Here is a 19,913-nt window from a genome sequence, read left to right as displayed (position 1 = left end):
CACACACTCACACCTAGGGAGAATTTAGAGAGACCAATTAACCTAACAGTCATGTTTTTGGACTGTGGGAGGAAGCCGGAGTACCCGGAGAGAACCCACGCATGCACAGGGAGAACATGCAAACTCCATGCAGAAAGACCCCGGGCCGGGAATCGAACCCAGGACCTTCTTACTGCAAGGCAACAGTGCTACCAACTGCGCCACTGAGCAGCCTGGTTCCAAGCTTTAATAAAAAATAAATAAAAACATCATTTTCAGTAATTTCACATATAAAAAGTCCATTTTATTCTACAATAATTTCACTTTCTTCCTATAAAATATAAAACATCTTTCATGATGTCAGTTTGTGTTTGTGCGCAGCAGCTGGAACATCTGCAGCGTTGTGCAGGAACTCGTGCAGCATCCTGGCGTTGTTGGCGTTCCCCAGAGCGGCCGCCAGCTCGTCGCGGCTCCGCTCCGCCAGCTCCGCCAGGCTGCCGGCGCTTCTCACCAGCGCCCGGCAGTTCTTGGCGTTGACGCCCGGCATCTTCATCAGGAAGTCGTACGGCCCAGGGTTGTAGAGGTCCGCCGACTCGCCGGCAGCGTCCGACTCGGCCGTGACGGCCTGGGCGGCGGCGGCGTCCGGCTCGGCCCGGCCCAGCTTCAGCTCCTGGAAGAGGTCGGCGGTGGCGTGCGGCGACGGGCACCACAGGATCCGGAGGCGGGGGAAGTGCAGCGTGAGCAACGTGAGCTTGGAGGAGACGTCGGCAGAGGAGATTTCACTGCGGAAGTCGGAGCGGGCCGTCAGGGAGAACGGCTTGGCCGGGTCGAACTCGATCAGCAGCAGCGGCTTCCGGTAGCAGCGCGTCATGGCGAGGCACTGCGTGTAGAGCCGGCCGCTCTGCAGCGAGCCGATCAGGTCGCTCACGCTCTTCCGCTCCACGCAGATGTCGGGCGTCAGGATGTAGTCGCCCACCTGCAGCGTGACGGGCTCGATGTCCAGGCCGCGGCGGTGCAGCAGCGCCGGCAGCTCGCTGCGGAACTCTCGCATGTCCACGATGACCCTGGACGGCGCGGCGCCCGGCTCCTGGCCCCCTGCAGGCCGAGGAAGGAAAGACAGCCTTCATTTTTACACATTTCCTTAAACTGTCACCAGGTTGACAGGTAATCCGTTTCTGCCAGTGCTAACAACCAATCAGAGCCAGGAGGCGGGTCTTAGTGCTGTCAATCATAGCTCTGCTCTCTGCTATGCTTAAGTTGGGATAGCATGTTGTGAATGCTAAGGCTAGTTAGCATAGCCACTGATGCTATGATAAATGTTTAATGTTCCAAAATTAGTAGATTTAGCAGCGAATACATGAGACTGATTGCCAGCACTAAGCCCCGCCTCCTGGCTCTGATTTGATGCTTAGCTCAGTGAGGAGGTTGATCTTTTCACAGATCAATAAATATTAAAAACATGTTTTTTATAAAAGTGAAACTGCAGCTTTAAAGTTTCTGACAGGATCTCAGATTTATAGAAATGTTTTGCTGCTGAACATGAACCTCCAGGCTGCTGCCAAAAGAATTTCTGCTTATGTTTGTGACGATAAAAATGTTGCAGTTTGTGGTTTCACAGTGAGGCATGATGAGCTGAGGGAACCAAACGGACCTGCTCTCCTGCTGTTGGTGGCGCTGTTGGCCGGCTCTAAACTCCTGGCTAAGTCCAGGTTGGTGTTCTCTCGCCCCTCTCTCTCCTCTGGGATCACCATGGTGGCTTTTTCTCTGCATAGATATACACACACAGACAGCGAGTAGACATACACACTCAGCAGCCAGGCGGTGAGGTCAAAGGTTGGCTCTTGGGCCCGGTTCTGACCTGATCAGAAGCTCGAAGGCCTTCTTCTCGTGGGACAGCGCCGTGAGGTACCTCTGCTCCTCGGTGGAGCCGCCGTAGATCAGGAAGTAGACGCGCAGCGGCTTCCCGGGCCGGCCGGCTCTGTGGACCTCCAACTGGCGGACAAAGCTGAGCTCGGCGTCGTACAGAACCACGAAGGCGGGCTGGACCTCCTGCAGAACCCGGGTCAGGCTGTGCGGGTCGGAGCAGCCCCTCAGAGGGTGGATGACAGTCAGCGGCTCCTTCAGGACGCCGTAGTAGGAGTCAGACGACAGGTTCAGGTTCAGCTGCTCCTCCTCTTCCTCCATCAGGTGATCTTCATCATCATCGCCGCCCCGCTCCTCCTCCTCTTCCTTGCTCATCATCTGGGTCAGCGTCAGAGAAGCTCGGCTTTTCCCCGTCTTGGTGCTTCGTTTCTGCGCCGGTTCTTTCCCTTTCCCTCCTTTTTTCAGCCGACCTTTCCCCTTTTTCAGTGAGTCTGGGTCAGAGGTCACAGCCGCAGCAGCAGAATCCCGTTTCCCGACGGTCCGGGCGTAAAGCCGGTTCAGCAGCCAATCAGAGCCGTGCTTGATGAACTGCTGCAGCTGCGCGCAGGTCCGGTCGTCACTGGCGCAGATCAGAACCCGACCTGCAGGCGCAGAGATGGACTTCCTGTTTATAACAGGAAGAAGTATTCACAGCCCTTCCCAGGGCGCACTAACTGAAACGCACAGAAAGCTCCAGCTGGTTTCTTTAAAAATGTCACCAAATCTCTGTTTATATTCTGCTAATGAAAAAGAAAAAGTTTCCCAGCTGCTGGTTCTGTTCAGTGATTCCAGTTTGGGAAACTTTATGGAAACGCAGCAGCAGGTTCTGAAAATAACAACCTCCAGTTGCCAACATAAGAATAAAATATCTTTGTTTTTATTATCCTAACAGCAAAAGACAGTTTTAGTTCCACTGGCAGATTATTTATAACAAAACATTTGAAATAATCTGCTAATGGAATTAGAGCCTTTTCATCAACATGAAGGATTATTGACTGAAACCGGTTCCTCTATCTGCTGAAAAGTTACGTATGAATTAGTTTGATCTTATTTTATGTTTACGAAGATATTTCTATTAAAAACTAAACCAAAACTCCCTGAACATTTGTGGAATATTTCAGAAATAATTCTACATTTGAGAAGAAACTAAAGTGAAAATATTTATCATTATTATCTATGACCTGTAGAGAGTTTAAATGAAAAATTAATCCAGATTATTTAACTTAGACTTAGACTGACTTTATTGTCATTTTCAATGCACAGGGTGTATACAGAACGAAATTTCGTTGCATACGGCTCAGGACAGTGTTTTGAGGTTCCAGTGTTGTGAGGTTACTCCAGAATAAAAATAAAATACAGTATAAAATATGAATATGAATATGAATATAAAATATAAAGTGCAGGACTGACAGTAAAATAGAAGTTATTTAGCTCTGTACATGTGCAAGGTATAAAGTGGAGACCAGATTTTAAGTGCAGTCCAGTTAAGAGTTCAGCAGTCTGATGGCAAGTGGGAAAAAGCTGTTTCAGAACCTGGTGGACCTGCACCGGATGCTGCAGAACCTCTTTCCAGAGGGCAGCAGGGAGAACAGTCCATGGTGGGGGTGTGAGGGGTCACTGATGATGTTTCGGCCTCGGGACACGCAGCGCTGGGATGAAATGTCCTGGATGGAGGGAAGGGGGGCCCGATGCTCTCACCTGGTTCCTGCTGAGAGTTCTGGTTCTCCTTCTTGATCTCGTCCAGAACCTCAGTCAAAACCTCCCACTTTGGACTCTTCTCCAGCACCAGCTCCCGCTTGAACTCTGGAACACGCTGACCTTCAGAAAATCAGACAGGAAGTGTGCATCTCAGACAGGAAGTGTGCGTCGCAGACAGGAAGTTGTACCTTTGTGATTCTCGGCGGTCAGTTTGGGTTTCTTCCCACCGTCGGGGCAGCGGTACACTCGGCTCCTGGCGTTGACAAACATGGCGGTGCTGCAGTCCAGGAAGAGCCAGCCTGACGGAACCGAAGCAGAAAAGCAGCGAAACGTTCAGTGACTCACATGAAACCTGCTGAGTGTTTCTGGGATTTAAGCACAAAGCAGCTGAAAGTTTTCACGTCTCATCACAGATCCTCAGTATTATTTAGGTCTGAACTTTGACTAGGACATTCTAACCGATGAGTTTTATTTGATGATTTAATAAAAATAAAAATCATCAAATACATCATATCTGTAACCATAAGGCAGACCTACAGCTTCTCATTTATTTGTGCTGATTGTTTTTTTCTAGATGATTTGTGTTTAGTAAAAGCAGATCTATGTTTATAGTTCTAGTTACTCCAGAGCAGAAATGTTGAAGAGCCAGAATCTAGTTTTTGTACCTCTTTATTTTAATTATCTGTAATAAATCTGGTCCTGCGTTCCAGAATGGAGGTTTAAATTGGCTGAACTGGTTCAAAATTATCAAATAAATTTGTAATTCAGGAAATTTATGTTGAGAAACAGAAATGTCAATTCATCTGCTTTTCTGTATCGGATCGGTATCAGCCGGTACTAAACCTCAGATATTGGTATGGGAAGAAGTGGATCAGTGCGTTTTAAGCTGGTTCAGTTTTTCTGACCTGAGTTGGAGCCGAAGGTCTTCTGGCTGGAGCGCAGCGACTCCAGCAGGTTGAGGAAGGTGACGCAGTCGTACTGGGTGAGGTAGAGGAGCAGAACCCGGAGGACCTTCAGGTCCTGGACCAGCGCCTTGGTCTTGGCTCCCAGCTGGTGCCACAGCGGGTCCAGGTAGTGACGGATCGTCTGGAGATTAAGAAGCAGATCATGAAGGAGCGTGGAGGCGGCTCAGCAGGAGAAACGAGCTTCGGTCCTCAGTAGAAACCTTCTCAAAGGCGTTCCCCAGCGCGTTCTCCAGCGACAGGTCCTCGGCCTCCAGGCTGGGGTTGTAGCGCTTCAGCTCCTTCAGGCAGGCGCTCATGATGTCCAGGATGGAGCTCTGGATGGCCCTCATGGCCGGCGTCAGCGACACGTGCAGCTCCACCACCTCCGGCTTGTGTCTGTCCAGCGCTGCGTTCACAGACGCCTGAAATCTGAGAACATTTTATCTGAAGAGGTGAGCATAAGACTGACATGAACCAAACATGAAATAAACATAAAAATAACACTGTGATAAACATGAAGGAGTCTTTATGAATGACTGTCATCATGAAGTGTCATACAGTAAATAATGACACTTTTAATCAACGTTTTAGTGTAAATTTGCCTTAAAGGTGTCATTATTTATCAAATGACTTCATGAAAACTCCTTCGTGTTGATGTCAGTCTTCTGCTCTCCCCTTCAGATAAACCGTTGTGTGTTTGTTGTACCTGGGCCACAGGTAAAGCTTCTTGACGAACAGGTTCCTCATGACCCGCTCCACCTGGCAGAAACCCGAGCAGAAGGAAGTGGCCTTGTCAGTGAAGGCTTTGATGAAGCCGGTCTTATTCTTCTGCCTGAACAGACGGAGGATGAACGCCTCCTGACACGACTCCATGATCTTATGAGCCCGATACACCAGGATGCCTGTGAAAACATGAATACATTCATGTAATATTAATGTAATAATTTCATCTGTTTTCCCACTGATGGTCCTGAAGAAACATTTCTTCATTTATCTGTGGAATTTCACCAGGAAAATGATGATAAATGAAGAATTATAGTTTCTAGTTTGTTTTATAAAACAAATAAACTAAATTCTGACATTATTTTATTCCAGAATCAATTATTTTTACTAGTGTAACTTTATTTGTAAAGCTAATTTTAAAGGTCAGAAACCATAAATACATCAGAAGATAAAAGATAAAAACCTGAAAGATAAAAACAAAACAGCAAACATAAACACTCACAAAAAACATAATATATTGATTATTACTGGTTTGATCATTTAAATCATAATATTTTGGTTGTTATTAAAATAATAAGCTGTTAAACTCCAGAGCTGGTTATTAGTCAGGCTATCTCCTCATGTCTTAGATTTTAGTTCAGCATTCAACACTGTCATCCCATCACAACTCATTACCAAACTCACAGACCTCGGCATCAGTTCACTCATGTGTAACTGGTTGCTCGACTTCCTGACCAGTCGACCTCAACATGTCCGGCTGGACAACCACTTCTCATCCACCATCATCATAAACACCGGAGTGCCACAAGGCTGTGTGATGAGTCCCTTCCTCTACTCCCTCTTCACCTACGACTGCAGACCTGTCCACGGCTCTAACGCCATCATCAAGTTTGCAGACGACACCACGGTGATCGGCCTCATCAGAGATAATGATGAGGCCGCTTACAGGGAGGAGGTAGACCGTCTGGCTGAGTGTTGCGACAAAAACAACCTGCAGCTGAACACCGAGAAGACCAAGGAACTTATCGTGGACTTCAGGAGGAACGCTGACCCACATCCACCCATGTACATTAAGGGGACAGTGGTGGAGCGTGTGGACACCTTTAAGTTCCTGGGAGTCCACATCTCCGAGGACCTGACTTGGACGACCAGCTGCTCCAAACTCATTAAGAAGGCGCATCAGCGCCTCTTCTTCATGAGGACCCTGAGGAAGAACCACCTGTCCTCAGAGATCCTCACGAACTTCTACCGCTGCACCATTGAGAGCATCCTCACCAACTGTATTACAGCTTGGTACGGGAACTGCTCTGTCTCCGACCGGCAGGCGCTGCAGAGGGTGGTGAAAACTGCCCAGTATATCGCCGGGGCAACGCTCCCTGCCATCAAGGACATCTACAGGAAGCGTTGTTTGAAAAGGGCCAGGAAATTCACAAAGGACTCCACTCACCCAGCACACACACTCTTTTCCCTCCTGCCCTCTGGGAGGCGCTACAGAAGCCTACGGACCAGAACCACCAGGCACCGGAACAGCTTCTTTCCCACAGCTGTCACGCTTTTGAACGCCTCCTGACATAAAACATAAACTATAAGGACTGTACTCCCCTATCCTCTCATACAACAATAACACATGGACTATCCTCACACACACACACACACGCACACACACACACACACATCACGGACTGTTTTCTTCACACACACATACAACCTGTACATTTTATCTGCCATTATTTATCTATAATCCATTCCCTAACATTCTTGTATATTCTGTATAATCAGTATAATCTGTGCATATAGCTCCCATATTTATATTTATACACAATATCTAGATCTCTTGCTATAACCCCTTATAGTCCATACATACATAGTCTTGTACATCTGTAAATAAATATTTATATCTCGTAGAGCACTTCTGGATAGATGCAAACTACATCTTGTTGCTTGTACTTGTGACAGTGCAATGACAATAAAGTTGAATTCTATTCTATTCTATTCTATGTAGCAGCAGCTTGCTAACAGTGTTACTTGGATTAGGCCGATTCATGTCTGTATAGTCAAATGTAAACGCCTCTTTTCAGCCAGCTGGCTGCCAGTGTGCAACAATTAAATTCAAAAATATTTATTAATCCCAAAGGGAAATAAAATGTTGATGTAACTCATTATTCAGATTCTACAGAGTTATTGTTGGCGTTCTGTTAGCTGGGATTTTATCCAGATGAAACGTTTGATAAAAATGTTAAATGTAAAGTGAATTGATTGAAATAAAACCAGCAGTTCTGCTACAGAATCAATAACCTCCCCTGGTCAGTCTCTGACCTGAGATGAGGTGGGCGGGGATGCGGTCGGTGAGGAAGTCCACCACCAGGATCCTGCTGGTGACGAACAGAACCCCCCCTCCGGTGTAAACGCCGTAGCGCTCTGCGCTCTGGACGTCGCTGGTCACCGTCCTGGGCAGGTGGGTCACGCCCTCCACCTGCAGCTGCTCCGTGAAATACTCCTGAGGAGCAGAAGGACAGTCACCGGTCGGGTCGAAACCCAAAGGTCACTTAAAGGTGAAACCTGCAGGTCCAGAACCAGATGACACTGAACACGGAGAACTGAAGTCAAATAAAGATGTGTAAAGCAGCGATGCAGAGAAACCATTTACATTTATTTAACACTTTTTACTTCTACTTTAGTAACATTACTCTAAAGTAACTCCACTACTACTTGAGTAAAATTTCTGACTCCTCTACCAACCTGGGGTTCAGGTATCTGACCCAAAACGCACCTGACACATTGCTTCATGGTTTATCTGCTGACGTTCATTCAAAGCATATTTTTTATCTGCGTCACCTGAAGATTAAACTAATGGACTATAAATCATAGAAGTTATCACTCTGCAAAGCATTATGTTAAAATAACATTAGATTTGGAAGTGAATGTTTCTCACACCTAAATTTGTTGTCATTTTGAGCTAGAATGCACAATTTATTTGTGTATATATACAGAATATATATTTCAAATGCACAGTAAAAATAAACAGATGTTTTATTTACACCATTTATCTATTAATGTATTTTTCCCATTATAATTTTTATATTACCATCTTATGTATTGTTTCAATGCCCGTTTTGCAACCTCAGCTGCTACAGAACCCATCAGAAGATAAAGTTAAACATTTTAACTCCATAACGACTGAAAGTAACAGCAAAACGTCCCTAGAGAGCAAACGACCCCTAGTAACAGCTCTATTCAACAGCCGTCGCCATGGTGATTTCTGACCCAAATCACCATAGCAACAGGACAGTACCGAGTGGTTCCGGTGCTAAACGAACCGCCTCCGAACCTGTTCGGCTGTGGTTGTGTTGAGCAGCAGGACCAGGCTGCCCTCCTCGGAGTAAACCCGCAGGAACTGCAGCAGGACGCGGTCGATGCCCAGCCCCTCCGCCGCCACCAGCAGCCCGTCGGACTCGAACAGACCCAGAAACATCTCGGTTTCGAAGTCCAGCAGCGGGCCCGCCATCTTGGAAATCCGTTTAAAGCGTTAAAAGGTGACCGAGAAGCAGCTGCTGCTTCACAGCTGCTCAATGTTTTGAAACGACACACTTCCGGTGACAACAAGAGAGCAACGAGAGACTTCCTGTGAGTTTGGGGTCAACATCAACACCGCCATCTTGTGACAGTAAAGATTATAATATTTTTTGGTTTTTTTAACCATGAATGTGTAGTATTGATTTTAAAAATCCTAAACTGAATGTAGCAGAGATAAAATAAATAAAACCAGCAGTGGGAAGTAATTACCTTGAGTAAATATTTGGAAAAAAGTTACTCAATCTAACCGGTACTCTCACATGAATATTTATCCATCTGAGAGAAAACTTCATTTTTTCCTTAAAATGAAGATCCTCACTGAATAAAGAACGAACACGTTTGAACCAGAATATATCAGACAGTGAAGTTTGTTGGAGTGAGACCTCCTGTTAGTAAACCAGTCTTGTTGTTCAGCTGTTATTTTTGCAAACCTTGCTGGCAGTAGATGCCACAAATTGCATATTATAAATTTTATAATATTTAAAAAAATTATATTATAAGATTATATATTACATATTATAAAAGATGTATGTATTATTATTGTCCCTTGAATAACATTGCTCTGTTCTAACATAAATATTCATAACCTGCTGTATTAGTTTAATTAGCTTTACATAATAAAAAATCTTACTTGAAAAACAGTTTCTTCCACCTGAATTTGTTATTGTGTTCACATTAAATATATTTTCTTAGTTTTTTTATTTTAGTCTTTAAAATACCAGCACATAACTTTATATTTTGCTGTCTGATAACATTTCTAAATATTAAATCAGATACAATCAGTTGCTTAGTCCTGAAGCATCGAAGTCATTCTTTGCTCTGCGTCAGAGCTTCATATTTAAACTGCAGATGTTTCAGAGATAAAACAATAAGTAGGTATTAGATCGAGGTAATGTTGAGGAAACATGCAGCCTCACCTGGACAGGTGTGACCAAAGGAGACCAAACAGACGGGAACAAAACCCAACAGGAAGAAGCTGTCAGGTGTTTTCAGTCCTACTTAAATCCTAAATGTTTTGCTTCAGTTTTTTCTGTGCCTCTGATTTGCTCAGTTGAAGCTGCTTTGATGTTTGTGCTGCTCAGAGATCTGTTACCGAGCCAGATGAACCACAGCACTGGAGTTTTACACTTTACAGACTTCAATGTGTCAGAGATAAACACAAGATGACAAACTGCACTGCTGGCATCACCTCTCTGATGAGCCAGCACAAACACATCAACAACTGCGCTCACATATGCTGCAGACGGCTGCAGTTCATGGGCAGGCCAGCAGGGGGCAGCGGAGCGCTTTCAGACCTTCCTCTGGTCTGAGCAGCATCATGCAGGAGGATGAAGATGGAGAGCTGACATGAAACCATCAGGAAGAGAAACGCAGCATCTTTGTTTTGACTTTGCGACGAATTAAATGAAACCAAACGATGCAGGAAGGAGAAAAAGGCAAAGTGAAGAAGAGCTGAGCTGAAAATGGAGCCGCTGAGGAGGATCTCCACCCCAACCTGAGGCTGGTGGCAGCACGGAGGATGAAATCAGACGAGATGTTTAACGCTGCAGAGCAGAGAAAACAGCTGAGAGCTTCACGCTTCGCTCCAGCAGCCAACAGCAGAACAGAGAAGGTTCGCTTAGAGACGCAGCAAAACCGTAAATCAGCTGCTAGTGTCACTCTGCAGCAGGAAGTACAAACCTGAGAGTCAGAGTTCACGACCTTTAGTCCTCACATCATGTCTGATGTTTGAACACCAGAAGTTACTGTTACTGAGTTATTTTCTGTTTTTAAACAACGTGTGGAGCATTTAACCGTCCAGACTGAGCCTCTGTGCCAGAACCCTAATCAGCCTGTTTACAGTTGATTAGCTTTGGAAATATGTCAACATTTCCAACGCTCATTTATAGAAAAACATAAAAGTGATCCAGACGTGGTGACCTTTGCAGCATTATGACGTCATTTAGAGCAAAAACTGACGTTTTTATTTCACGTTGACCAAGTCGCTGTCTGGGGCTGAAGATCTGGAAACCTGGAAATGAACGTTAAAGGATTTCATGAAGTGACTGATTTTATTCTGCTGGTTTAGAATCGTTTCTGTCCGATTCTCAGAGGAAGTGCAGATCAGATCCAATTCATGAAAATATAAAAATACACTTACAAAAATTAGTAGAATCATTTTATTTTTGGAGCACATCAACATTCCATCCATTCATGGTTGGATGATTGAATGGTACATCCAACCATCCATCTGTTTTCTGTGTAGTTGATAGAAAGGTGCTGCTCTCTAAATATCTCTCCTCTCTTTATTTCTGTTTGAATCATTTAACCGTTTCCCTTCCTGTTTCCTCCACTGTGGATCTGCTGCTGGTTTGATCCGTTTCTGATTTGAAGGATTATCTGAAAAAGCTCTTGATCTGCCAGAGATAAAACATTTGTGAATGTTTCTACATAATATCGCTGCTGCTGCTGCTGCTGCTGCTGCTGCTGCTGCTGCTGCTGCTGCTGCTGCGGTGAAAGACTCGGGCCACAAGCTGCACATATCTGTTGATCCGCTGTTTCAGGGTCGGACTCAGAAACACATGACTCACTGAAAGCCTCTCAGCGCTAAGAGGGTCACGAGTAATAAAAACCAAACACAGCAGCAGCAGAAACCCGACCGGAACCGACCCAAAGCCTTCTGGCTCTTTTTCTCTGCTGCCTCCATGAAACGTGAAGCTGCGGATCGTCACGGCGCCGAGCCGCGGATCAGGCAGAGGAACCGGGTCAGGCGGCCCTAATTACACACCGAGCAGCGGCTTTGTTTGGTCATAATGGCGGCCGCTGATGACCAACAGCAGAGAGACCGGCGCTTCTTCCAGAGAGGAAATTTACATATAATGAGGACAGAAACAGGAGAATGGAGACGCAGCCTGCTGGCCAACATCAGCGTCCAAAAGAGAGAGAGGAAAATCAAACACAAAGACGACAGGCTGCCGGTCTCACACACTGTGGCAAATCACAGCGACAAGAGATGCTGATAGAGAAAATGATGAGGGACGGAGCCGGAGCCGGAGCCGGAGCGATGGAGGATGACAAAACTCACCACAGAGCCAACGACTGGTTAGCAAAGAAAAGAAAAGATGATTATCCGTCTGCTCAGGTGAAGCGTGGAGATTTACACACAAAGAAGAAGAACAGACTGAACAGCCAGCGCACAGAAAACACACAGCAGTTATTAAAATAGAATCATCTGATGTAGAAAACCTGCATGTGGATTTGTGCTGAAAAAACAAACAAGATTTTTTACAAGTAGAAAAAAACAGCAGGATGTGAATACTTTTTGAGTTTGATTGATTCCTCCTCACAGAACCATCACTGCTCCCAATAATCGATCAATCAAGTTTGTTTGTATAATAAAAAGTCATAAAAACTCTATAAACTTATCATAGTGTCAGTAAAAACCAGCAACAATGTCTCATTAATTATGATTCAAAAGAAACTCCATCCAGGTTAGATTAAATACTCTCAGTGTTTCGGCTGTTTTGCAGTTTTCTGGAAGTTTGTTCCAGATTTGTACGGAGCCCCTAAGGGGACATGGAGAGAAAAAAAAAGGAAAGAGATCCCGACTTATTATCCCGACTTATTATCTCGAGATCCCGACTTATTATCCCGACTTATTATCTCGAGATCCCGACTTATTATCCCGACTTATTATCTCGAGATCCCGACTTATTATCCCGACTTATTATCTCGAGATCCCGCGACATTTCTGAAAAATCGCGAGTTACTTTTTTTGGGGGGAAAGGCATGTTTTTATGCGGTAAACGTGGGGGAGTGTGTCTACATTGATTATGGAGGACGACTTATATCATTTTCTGCGGTCCAGAGATGTCCCAGAGGAGGATATCATGCACATGCAATTTAGCGTACATCCATCGGTAACCGTGAAGCTGTCCAGAGGACTGTAGCTGGTTATTAATCAATTCTACCAAAACTGCCAAGTCGGAAAAGGACTTGCGCCGAATGAGTCCCCGCGCTCTGAAAACTCTCTTCAGATGTCTCTCACTAATACTAAATCCATGTCTGCTGTCAAGCACTGATTTAATGTGTTTATACTGAAGCCCAAGCTCGAAATAAAAATCATGGGTGGGTGTCCTCCATCACTGTGATTAGGTCGTTATGTACTGATGTCGGGATCTCGAGATAATAAGTCGGGATCTCGAGATAATAAGTCGGGATCTCGAGATAATAAGTCGGGATTTCTTTCCTTTTTTTTTCTCTCCATGTCCCCTTAGGGGCTCCGTAGATTTGTGTTGCATCGACCCAAAAAATAAAACATTTCAACTCTCAGCCTACTTAGCAGGAAAAGGCTAATGTTAGCTTAAATTAGCATACTCACTCTCTGAGTTCAAGTTGTTTCCACACTCCACTGATCAACATTATTTTATTATTTAATCTTTTCTAGCGTCTTCCTGTGGAAGAGGTTCAGAAAGTCGGGTCAGATTGTTTCTATAATTCAAAATGGCCGCCGTCTTCTCTCTCCTCCAACGCACCAAACTGGACCGCAGGTTCTGACCCGACGTGTGGTTGGAACTGCGCTGCTCTCAGAGCAGCTAAAATCTTCCTGTGGGTTCAATAAATAATCCAGCAGCTTCCAGTAAGGAGACGATGTTCAGACGGTTAGCTTCATTAGCCTGCTAGCTAACGAGCTAACAGAGCTGGAGTTTCACTCTCTGCTGAGAATCCTGAGGCCAACTAGAAGCTGGGTAGTTCTGAATAACAAACTTTACTCATTATGACTTTAATTTAGAGACATTAGTGAAACAGAAACTGCCGAGGAAAGTTGGAGGCCAGTGGAGAAACTCGACCATGAAGAAGGATAATAAAAAACACTGAATAAATATGATTTCTAGTGAAAACAAACTGCAGACACACCTCTGGTTGTGAGAACCTCAGCAGTTCATAATTAGATGAAGTAAATTAAATGCAGGAAAGGATTTGGACCAGGACTGTTTCTCCATAATCCCTGTTAATCCAGCGCTGACGGAACCGTAGGAAGTTTCCTGTAATTGAGGACAAGATGAAAGCCCAAAATATCCAGAGCTGGAAAATATATGTGGATTAATTAGGATTGTGTTTGTTTGTGCTGAATGGTGCAGATATTAGCGTGTAACAGCATCTGTGGCGTAAATCAGAAGGTAATTGTTCACACAACCAGAACCAGCAGAGCAGCTCGTCTGGCATGTTGATTGGATTTCACTGCTTTGATCACCGAGCCTCTATTTTTTACCCGTGGAGGAGAGAAGGACGATGAGGCTGTAAACATGTTCAGTTACCTTCACAAAGAGGAGTTACTTTAACAAGAACGCTTCTCTGGATCAAGGCCCACTTTGGTCCACCGACCAGAACCGCCCCACACTGAGAAACAAACACCATGACAACAAGCAGCGATGCCCAAAAACACCAGGTCTGATTACGGCTCAGTTCACAGAAATCAGTTCAACCCGACTCCGGTCCGCTTCAACCCGACTCCGGTCCGCTTCACCCCGACTCCGGTCCGCTTCAACCCGACTCCGGTCCGCTTCAACCCGACTCCGGTCCGCTTCAACCCGACTCCGGTCCGCTTCACCCCGACTCCGGTCCGCTTCACCCCGACTCCGGTCCGCTTCACCCCGACTCCGGTCCGCTTCACCCTGACTCCGGTCCGCTTCAACCCGACTCCGGTCCGCTTCACCCCGACTCCGGTCCGCTTCACCCCGACTCCGGTCCGCTTCAACCCGACTCCGGTCCGCAGTGACAGTGAATCATTGTAGATCGAATAAAAATGGAGAAAATTTCCACAAAAAAATGTGGAAATGTTCTGATTTCCAAAAGTAAAAAAGATCTTCTGATGCTGATCTGATCTGTTTCCCCAGAACCAGAACCAGACACAAAGATTCAGTTTCAGCTTCTAGGCACTGCAAATCTGGAACAAACTTCCAGAAAACTGCAAAACAGCCGAAACACTGAGATCCTTTAAATGCTAAAAACCCGGCAGGTCGAATGTTTATTTCTTTTTTTGTATTTATTTACCTTTTTGTTTCTCAGGTGAGACTCTGACCCAAAACCTGCAACATCAACCTGAAACCAAAGAAATGATGGAGGACCAAACAGAAGAAGAGATTCTCCTGAGCTCCTGGTGGACTTCCTGTTTCAGAGCAGATGGTTGTTTACTGACTAATTAATTCCTCCTTTATCTGAGAACCAGAACCAATCAGAGGATGGCTTACATATTGATCTCATATTGATCAGGGCGCGCCGTTGGGCTGGAGCAGGTCTGACTGAAGCAGGTTCTGTTCAGATGTTCTGACCGACAGGAGAGCAGAAAATATTCAAACATCTTTGTGTGAAAAGAAAACGGATTTTCCAGCAGAACTTACTGCTGAGTCCCAGAAAGCAGGGCGATGCGGTTTGGGTTCTAACCGAGTTAAAAGGTGAGTTTGTCTGTAAATGTATGAGGGAGATGGATTTACCTTTTCCTACTGATGCCACGGCAGAGAGGCTGCTGGGACGGCGGCGAGGAACATGCAAACTGCTTTCCTGGCAAAAACAGACGAGAGAAAAACTCTAAGTCAGTTAACTGCAGCCTGCAGGACAACAGCAGAAATATTCCTGCTTCACCTCCATAAAACGCAACAAAGTTCATTGGAAACACAGAAAACGGCGTCTTTTAACGGCTGTTAAACCTAGGATGAAATTTTAATTTGAGTTTTAAATGAAATTATCATCAACAAATAGAAATTATTTTCATCAACTTCAAGTTCTTCAGGTGCTAATATTCATTAAGGAATTATGAGAAAAGTTAGTCAGGAGATCACAACAACAATCAGCCCATTTAATTATACGTAAAAGAGGTCATGTGGAGCAGACTTCAGCAGTCAGCGTCTAACTGCAGCGCTGTAACGTTTCATTTTAATCTCTTTTCAAAAAGCCTGATCTGCTATTTTACTAAACAATAACAGGAATGACCGGTACCTTCCATGCTATGAGTTTGGTCGGTCTTGGAGGTCTTGGAGCGGCCCAAACCGGATCGAAAGATTGTAAACATGTTCTGGTTGGTTCGGTGCTGAAATGGTTCGGATTGGAACCAATTTGGTGATGATGACGTGTGGGGCGTTCCTCAGGGCTCCACTTTGGCTCACTTTCATTCAACAGTTTCATGATTTTACTATAAATGTTTTATCAGCTTCCTTCATCTGGTGACCAGCCTGTTGCTTTCAACAGCTATAAAATCCATCCACAGACCACGGCGGCCATCTTTACTGCCTAAACAGAGCGCTGTGGCGGCCATCTTTACTGTCTAAACGGAGCGTTGTGGCAGCCATCTTTACTGTCTAAACGGAGCGCTGTGGCGGCCATCTTTACTGTCTAAACAGAGCGCTGTGGCGGCCATCTTTACTGTCTAAACAGAGCGCTGTGGCGGCCATCTTTACTGTCTAAACGGAGCGTTGTGGTGGCCATCTTTACTGCCTACACAGAGTGCTGCAGGGGGACGGCTGCGTTCTTCCTCTTCGGGTCACTTTGGGGTCGGAAAACGTTACGCAAACTGCGGTTCAGTTAACTAGTAGAATTATTTTGATGAAATCACGTAGAGCTTTTATATAAAATGATTCAATGAGAGCAGAGAGTTTGCAGTGAACCCTGATGCTGTGAGGTAGCTGCAGGGCTGCAGCGCCCCCTGGAGGAACACTGCAGTACCGCTTCTCCTCCACCCAGATCGCTGCTAATAGCTTTTATCTGTTTTTAGTCAGCAGGCGGCTTGTTGTTGAGCTCTGTGTCCAAAACAAACCTCCCTCCTCACCCAGAGAGTGGGAGTCCAGTTGGTGGTGTGAACAACGGCATTGTGGGTAAATGTCACAGAGAGCCTTCTGTTCTAGATCTGACTCAGTGAACGGAGAAAAAACATTTTGTCAGGTTCAGACGGAGACAGACAGAACGGCAGCAAGGATTTACACTCACTGCCTGTCTGTGTTTAACCCACCAGAACCATTTAGCTGGGAGCTGACCTCTGCCGGTTCTGGTTCTGGTTGCTCTGTCCTCTGAAATATTTTACATTTAATCTCTTCTTGAAACATTCTTCACATTTACATGAAAGCTCTCATCTGTTCATTCAGATTTTTAATAGCATTTGGAGGAAAATGTCGAGTTACAAACTCAAATCCCAATAAAATTCACTGAGATTTGTTATGATGGCTGGACAGTGGAAATGAAGAAATAAAAATGTGAAAAGTGTTTCCTAATAAACACCTGGCAGAACCGACCTGCAGCTCTGCACATGTGCAATATTTATTAATAATAATAATAATAAAGCAATAATTCCAAATAAATGTAAAGAATAATTACAACCTTGTACATAAACTTGTTATTCTTTTCACATTTTATCACATTATAGTTTCTAACATTCTAGCACAGCAATAAACTTTAGCTGAAGCTAACTCTTCCCTCTCAACCATAGCTAGCATTAATTAGCCGTGGTAATTCAACTCAAAGCAACCGCTACAGTAAACTTCAACAAGTAATAAACGTATTTAAAAACATTTTTCACCATGAATATGAAAGAAAAATAGAGATAATTCTTTATTTTAACCAGGAATTAAATGAAACGCCCTCAGCTGGCGAGCTAGCATCATTCTGGACAGTATGCTAATAAAATGTAGCTATAAAGATAAAGAACAAAACATCTATCGCTCTTTATAACATCAGATATAAATTAAAACTTTTTAAAGGTTTACTCACTGTCCATGAATCCACTGGGTCGCTAAAGCTCAGGGGAGGAAGAAGGAAAACCCTGAACCTTTTCTCTAACAGCTGTTTGATGAGGGAAACGGAGCAGCAGCCTGGAAAACACAACACAACCTTTCAGAGGTGCAAAAATGTCAAAGTCTCACTTTCCAACTGGACATCCGGCCACATGCTGAATGTCATGAAGCCTGAACCAAAATCCTTCCAGGCAGATTTCAGCAGAAAGGAGCCAACAACATTTCTACTTCTCCGTTTTCAGTCTGGTAGCTCATAGTTTTACTCATTTACAGAGAAAAAGAAAAAATGAACCTGACAACGCAGCCAAAAGATTCAGAAAGATTTTAAAACCAGTGGACTGCTAGCGCTAGGCTAGCAGGTTAGCTTTGGTTGTATTTACCCAGAATGCCCTGCAGCGTAGTCCACTTCCTGCTGTTGAAGCGGTCTCAGGTCCGCTTGGTGTTCACGTTCAACCCGAACCCAGACCGAGGTTTGGAGGAACAGAGGTCAGAGGTCAATTAGCATTCACACCTGACCAACCGAACCGGACTTTGACTAGGCAGACAGACTGGAGTTGGTTTAAAGTGGACTGGACACCTTCAGTTGAAGTTAGGAGTAAAAAACTGAGCAGAAACATTTCATTCAGTGTTGGTGATTAGAAACAAACAAACCGTAATAAAGATGAAAAGGTTTGATTTAGTAAATAAATATAAAAACATGTCATTTAGATGTTTCTGTACCTTTTCTACTTATGCAACAAGTGGAAACTGCGTCTCTTTAGGATTCTATAACACACACACACACACCCACCCACCCACCCACCCACACACACACACACACACACACACACACACACCTCCACTCTCTGCAGGTGTTTGGGAGGGAAGCAAATGAAAGTTGGCGTTTCCAGTCATGGCTGACGTCAGGTTGCGTCCCATCATGGCGCTGCGCCCGCTGACAGAGCGAGCCATCTGGGCTCCTCCGCCCGCCCTCTGGGCCGCCGGCCAGACTGGGAGTACTGGGAGTACTGGGAGTACTGGGAGGTCTGGTGGGTCGCTCGCCAAGCTGCAGCGTTTCCATCATTTCAGCGGTTCAATGTCCTCCAGATCGGTTTCAGCTCCACCGACTGCCGAGTTTCACTAAGAGCTGAAATAATCAGATTTCATATGAATCTGTGTCCGGAGGATCAAAATGAACTTAAATGCAGGATCACAGTTTATTATTTCACCTACTTTATGTTTTATATCAGAACTGTTCGATCTTTTCCAGTTGATTCCCAGAAACCTGTAGAACCATCTTCAGGTTTGAGATCTAGAATAATTTACACTCGATTTCCAGCAGCAGATGCGACTCCATTATGTGTTAAATTAAAGTACAGCACGATTAGTTTATTGTTCAGCAGGTAAAAAACATTTTAGTTTGGCCATAAAGGCCTTTAGGTCCAAGATTTTGGAAAAAAGAACACAATTTAGTCAATTCTGACCAGTAAAATCAATATTTATATCTTTATTTGAAAATGTTTCCTGTATTTATTCAAATTAATTAACTAAAAGCAGATTTGTATGCAGCAAAGTTTACTTTGAGTAAAAGTCGCCAATCCTTCCAACAGGAAGCAGAAAGCCTCCAGATTTAAAGACAAATACTTTGAGTCGCATAAATATTTTCTATTTTAGGAAGATTTTACTTTCTGATCATTTTGTCCCAATTATTATTAATGAACTGAAGTCTGGATATTAACTAAATATGGAGAAATGATCCAGATGACCGGATCTGGAGTCCGATCATCCTGATCCTTCATGTGGAACCAACTGTTCAATGCAACGTCCTGAGGGAAACTTTACAACGTAACACTTCAACTCTTTAACCAATAATAATAACAGAACTCAATGCACTGATTAAGTCTTGATGTTTAATTCAAATAAAATAAGCAACACAATGCAGTAATTTAATAAAAATCACCATTTATTATAAAAATACATCCAACAGTCGAGTGAATTTGAGGATTCATTAGAAACGTGGAGACAAAGCAAAGCGACCGAGGTTCTCCTGTTGGGGGCCGTGTGTGTGTGTGTGTGCGTGTGTGTGTGTGTGTGTGTGAGTGTGAGTGTGTGTGTGTGCGTGTGTGTGTGTGTGTGAGTGTGTGTGTCGGCACCACCAGGACATAAAAACCGAACAGGAAGTGAAGCTCCTTCAGACAGGAAATGAAGGAAATGGACTCCGTCGTCTTCCACACACCAACCCAGAACGGTCGGAGTGAAACGAGGTTCCCGCCCCCCACAGAGCCGTTACTAACGGTTGCCATGGTAACCCTGCCGCCGCAGGCGCGGACAGCGTAACGGAGTCGTGTGTTCGCTT

The 19,913-nt window shown here is 44.7% G+C and overlaps 1 protein-coding gene across 2 annotated transcripts; it reads right to left on the bottom strand.

Annotated features, from left to right (window-relative positions):
• Positions 1-261: 261 nt before the first annotated feature.
• ercc4 (excision repair cross-complementation group 4) lies at positions 262-17,782 on the bottom strand. Of its 2 annotated transcripts, XM_028034058.1 has the most exons (11): positions 17,556-17,782; positions 15,293-15,359; positions 7,563-7,743; positions 5,230-5,425; positions 4,745-4,952; positions 4,485-4,665; positions 3,768-3,878; positions 3,580-3,699; positions 1,838-2,483; positions 1,631-1,743; positions 262-1,074 (listed from the first exon to the last, which is right to left on the bottom strand). In XM_028034058.1, the coding sequence occupies exons 4-11, from the start codon at positions 5,394-5,396 to the stop codon at positions 332-334; spliced, it is 2,289 nt and encodes a 762-aa protein (XP_027889859.1). In that variant the 5' UTR covers positions 5,397-5,425; positions 7,563-7,743; positions 15,293-15,359; positions 17,556-17,782; the 3' UTR covers positions 262-331. The 2 variants fall into 2 exon arrangements, with proteins under 2 accessions (XP_027889859.1, XP_027889851.1); XM_028034050.1 differs by lacking the exons at positions 15,293-15,359; positions 17,556-17,782 and adding an exon at positions 8,575-8,918.
• Between the last annotated feature and the right edge of the window lie 2,131 nt (positions 17,783-19,913).

The sequence above is a fragment of the Xiphophorus couchianus genome, chromosome 2 (genome assembly GCF_001444195.1).
Source record: "Xiphophorus couchianus chromosome 2, X_couchianus-1.0, whole genome shotgun sequence".
In the NCBI taxonomy this organism is placed as follows: domain Eukaryota; kingdom Metazoa; phylum Chordata; class Actinopteri; order Cyprinodontiformes; family Poeciliidae; genus Xiphophorus; species Xiphophorus couchianus.
The sequence above is the reverse complement of the archived record's forward strand: the minus strand, read 5'-3'. Positions and strand labels throughout refer to the sequence as shown.

Excerpts from the sequence above, each read along its gene's own strand:
- ercc4 (XM_028034050.1), bottom strand. The coding sequence starts at position 8,751 with ATGGCGGGCCCGCTGCTGGACTTCGAAACCGAGATGTTTCTGGGTCTG. Across the intron at positions 4,666-4,744 it reads TGGGGAACGCCTTTGAGAAG|ACGATCCGTCACTACCTGGA; the intron begins GTTTCTACTGAG and ends CTTAATCTCCAG. Across the intron at positions 3,879-4,484 it reads GACCTTCGGCTCCAACTCAG|GCTGGCTCTTCCTGGACTGC; the intron begins GTCAGAAAAACT and ends CGGTTCCGTCAG.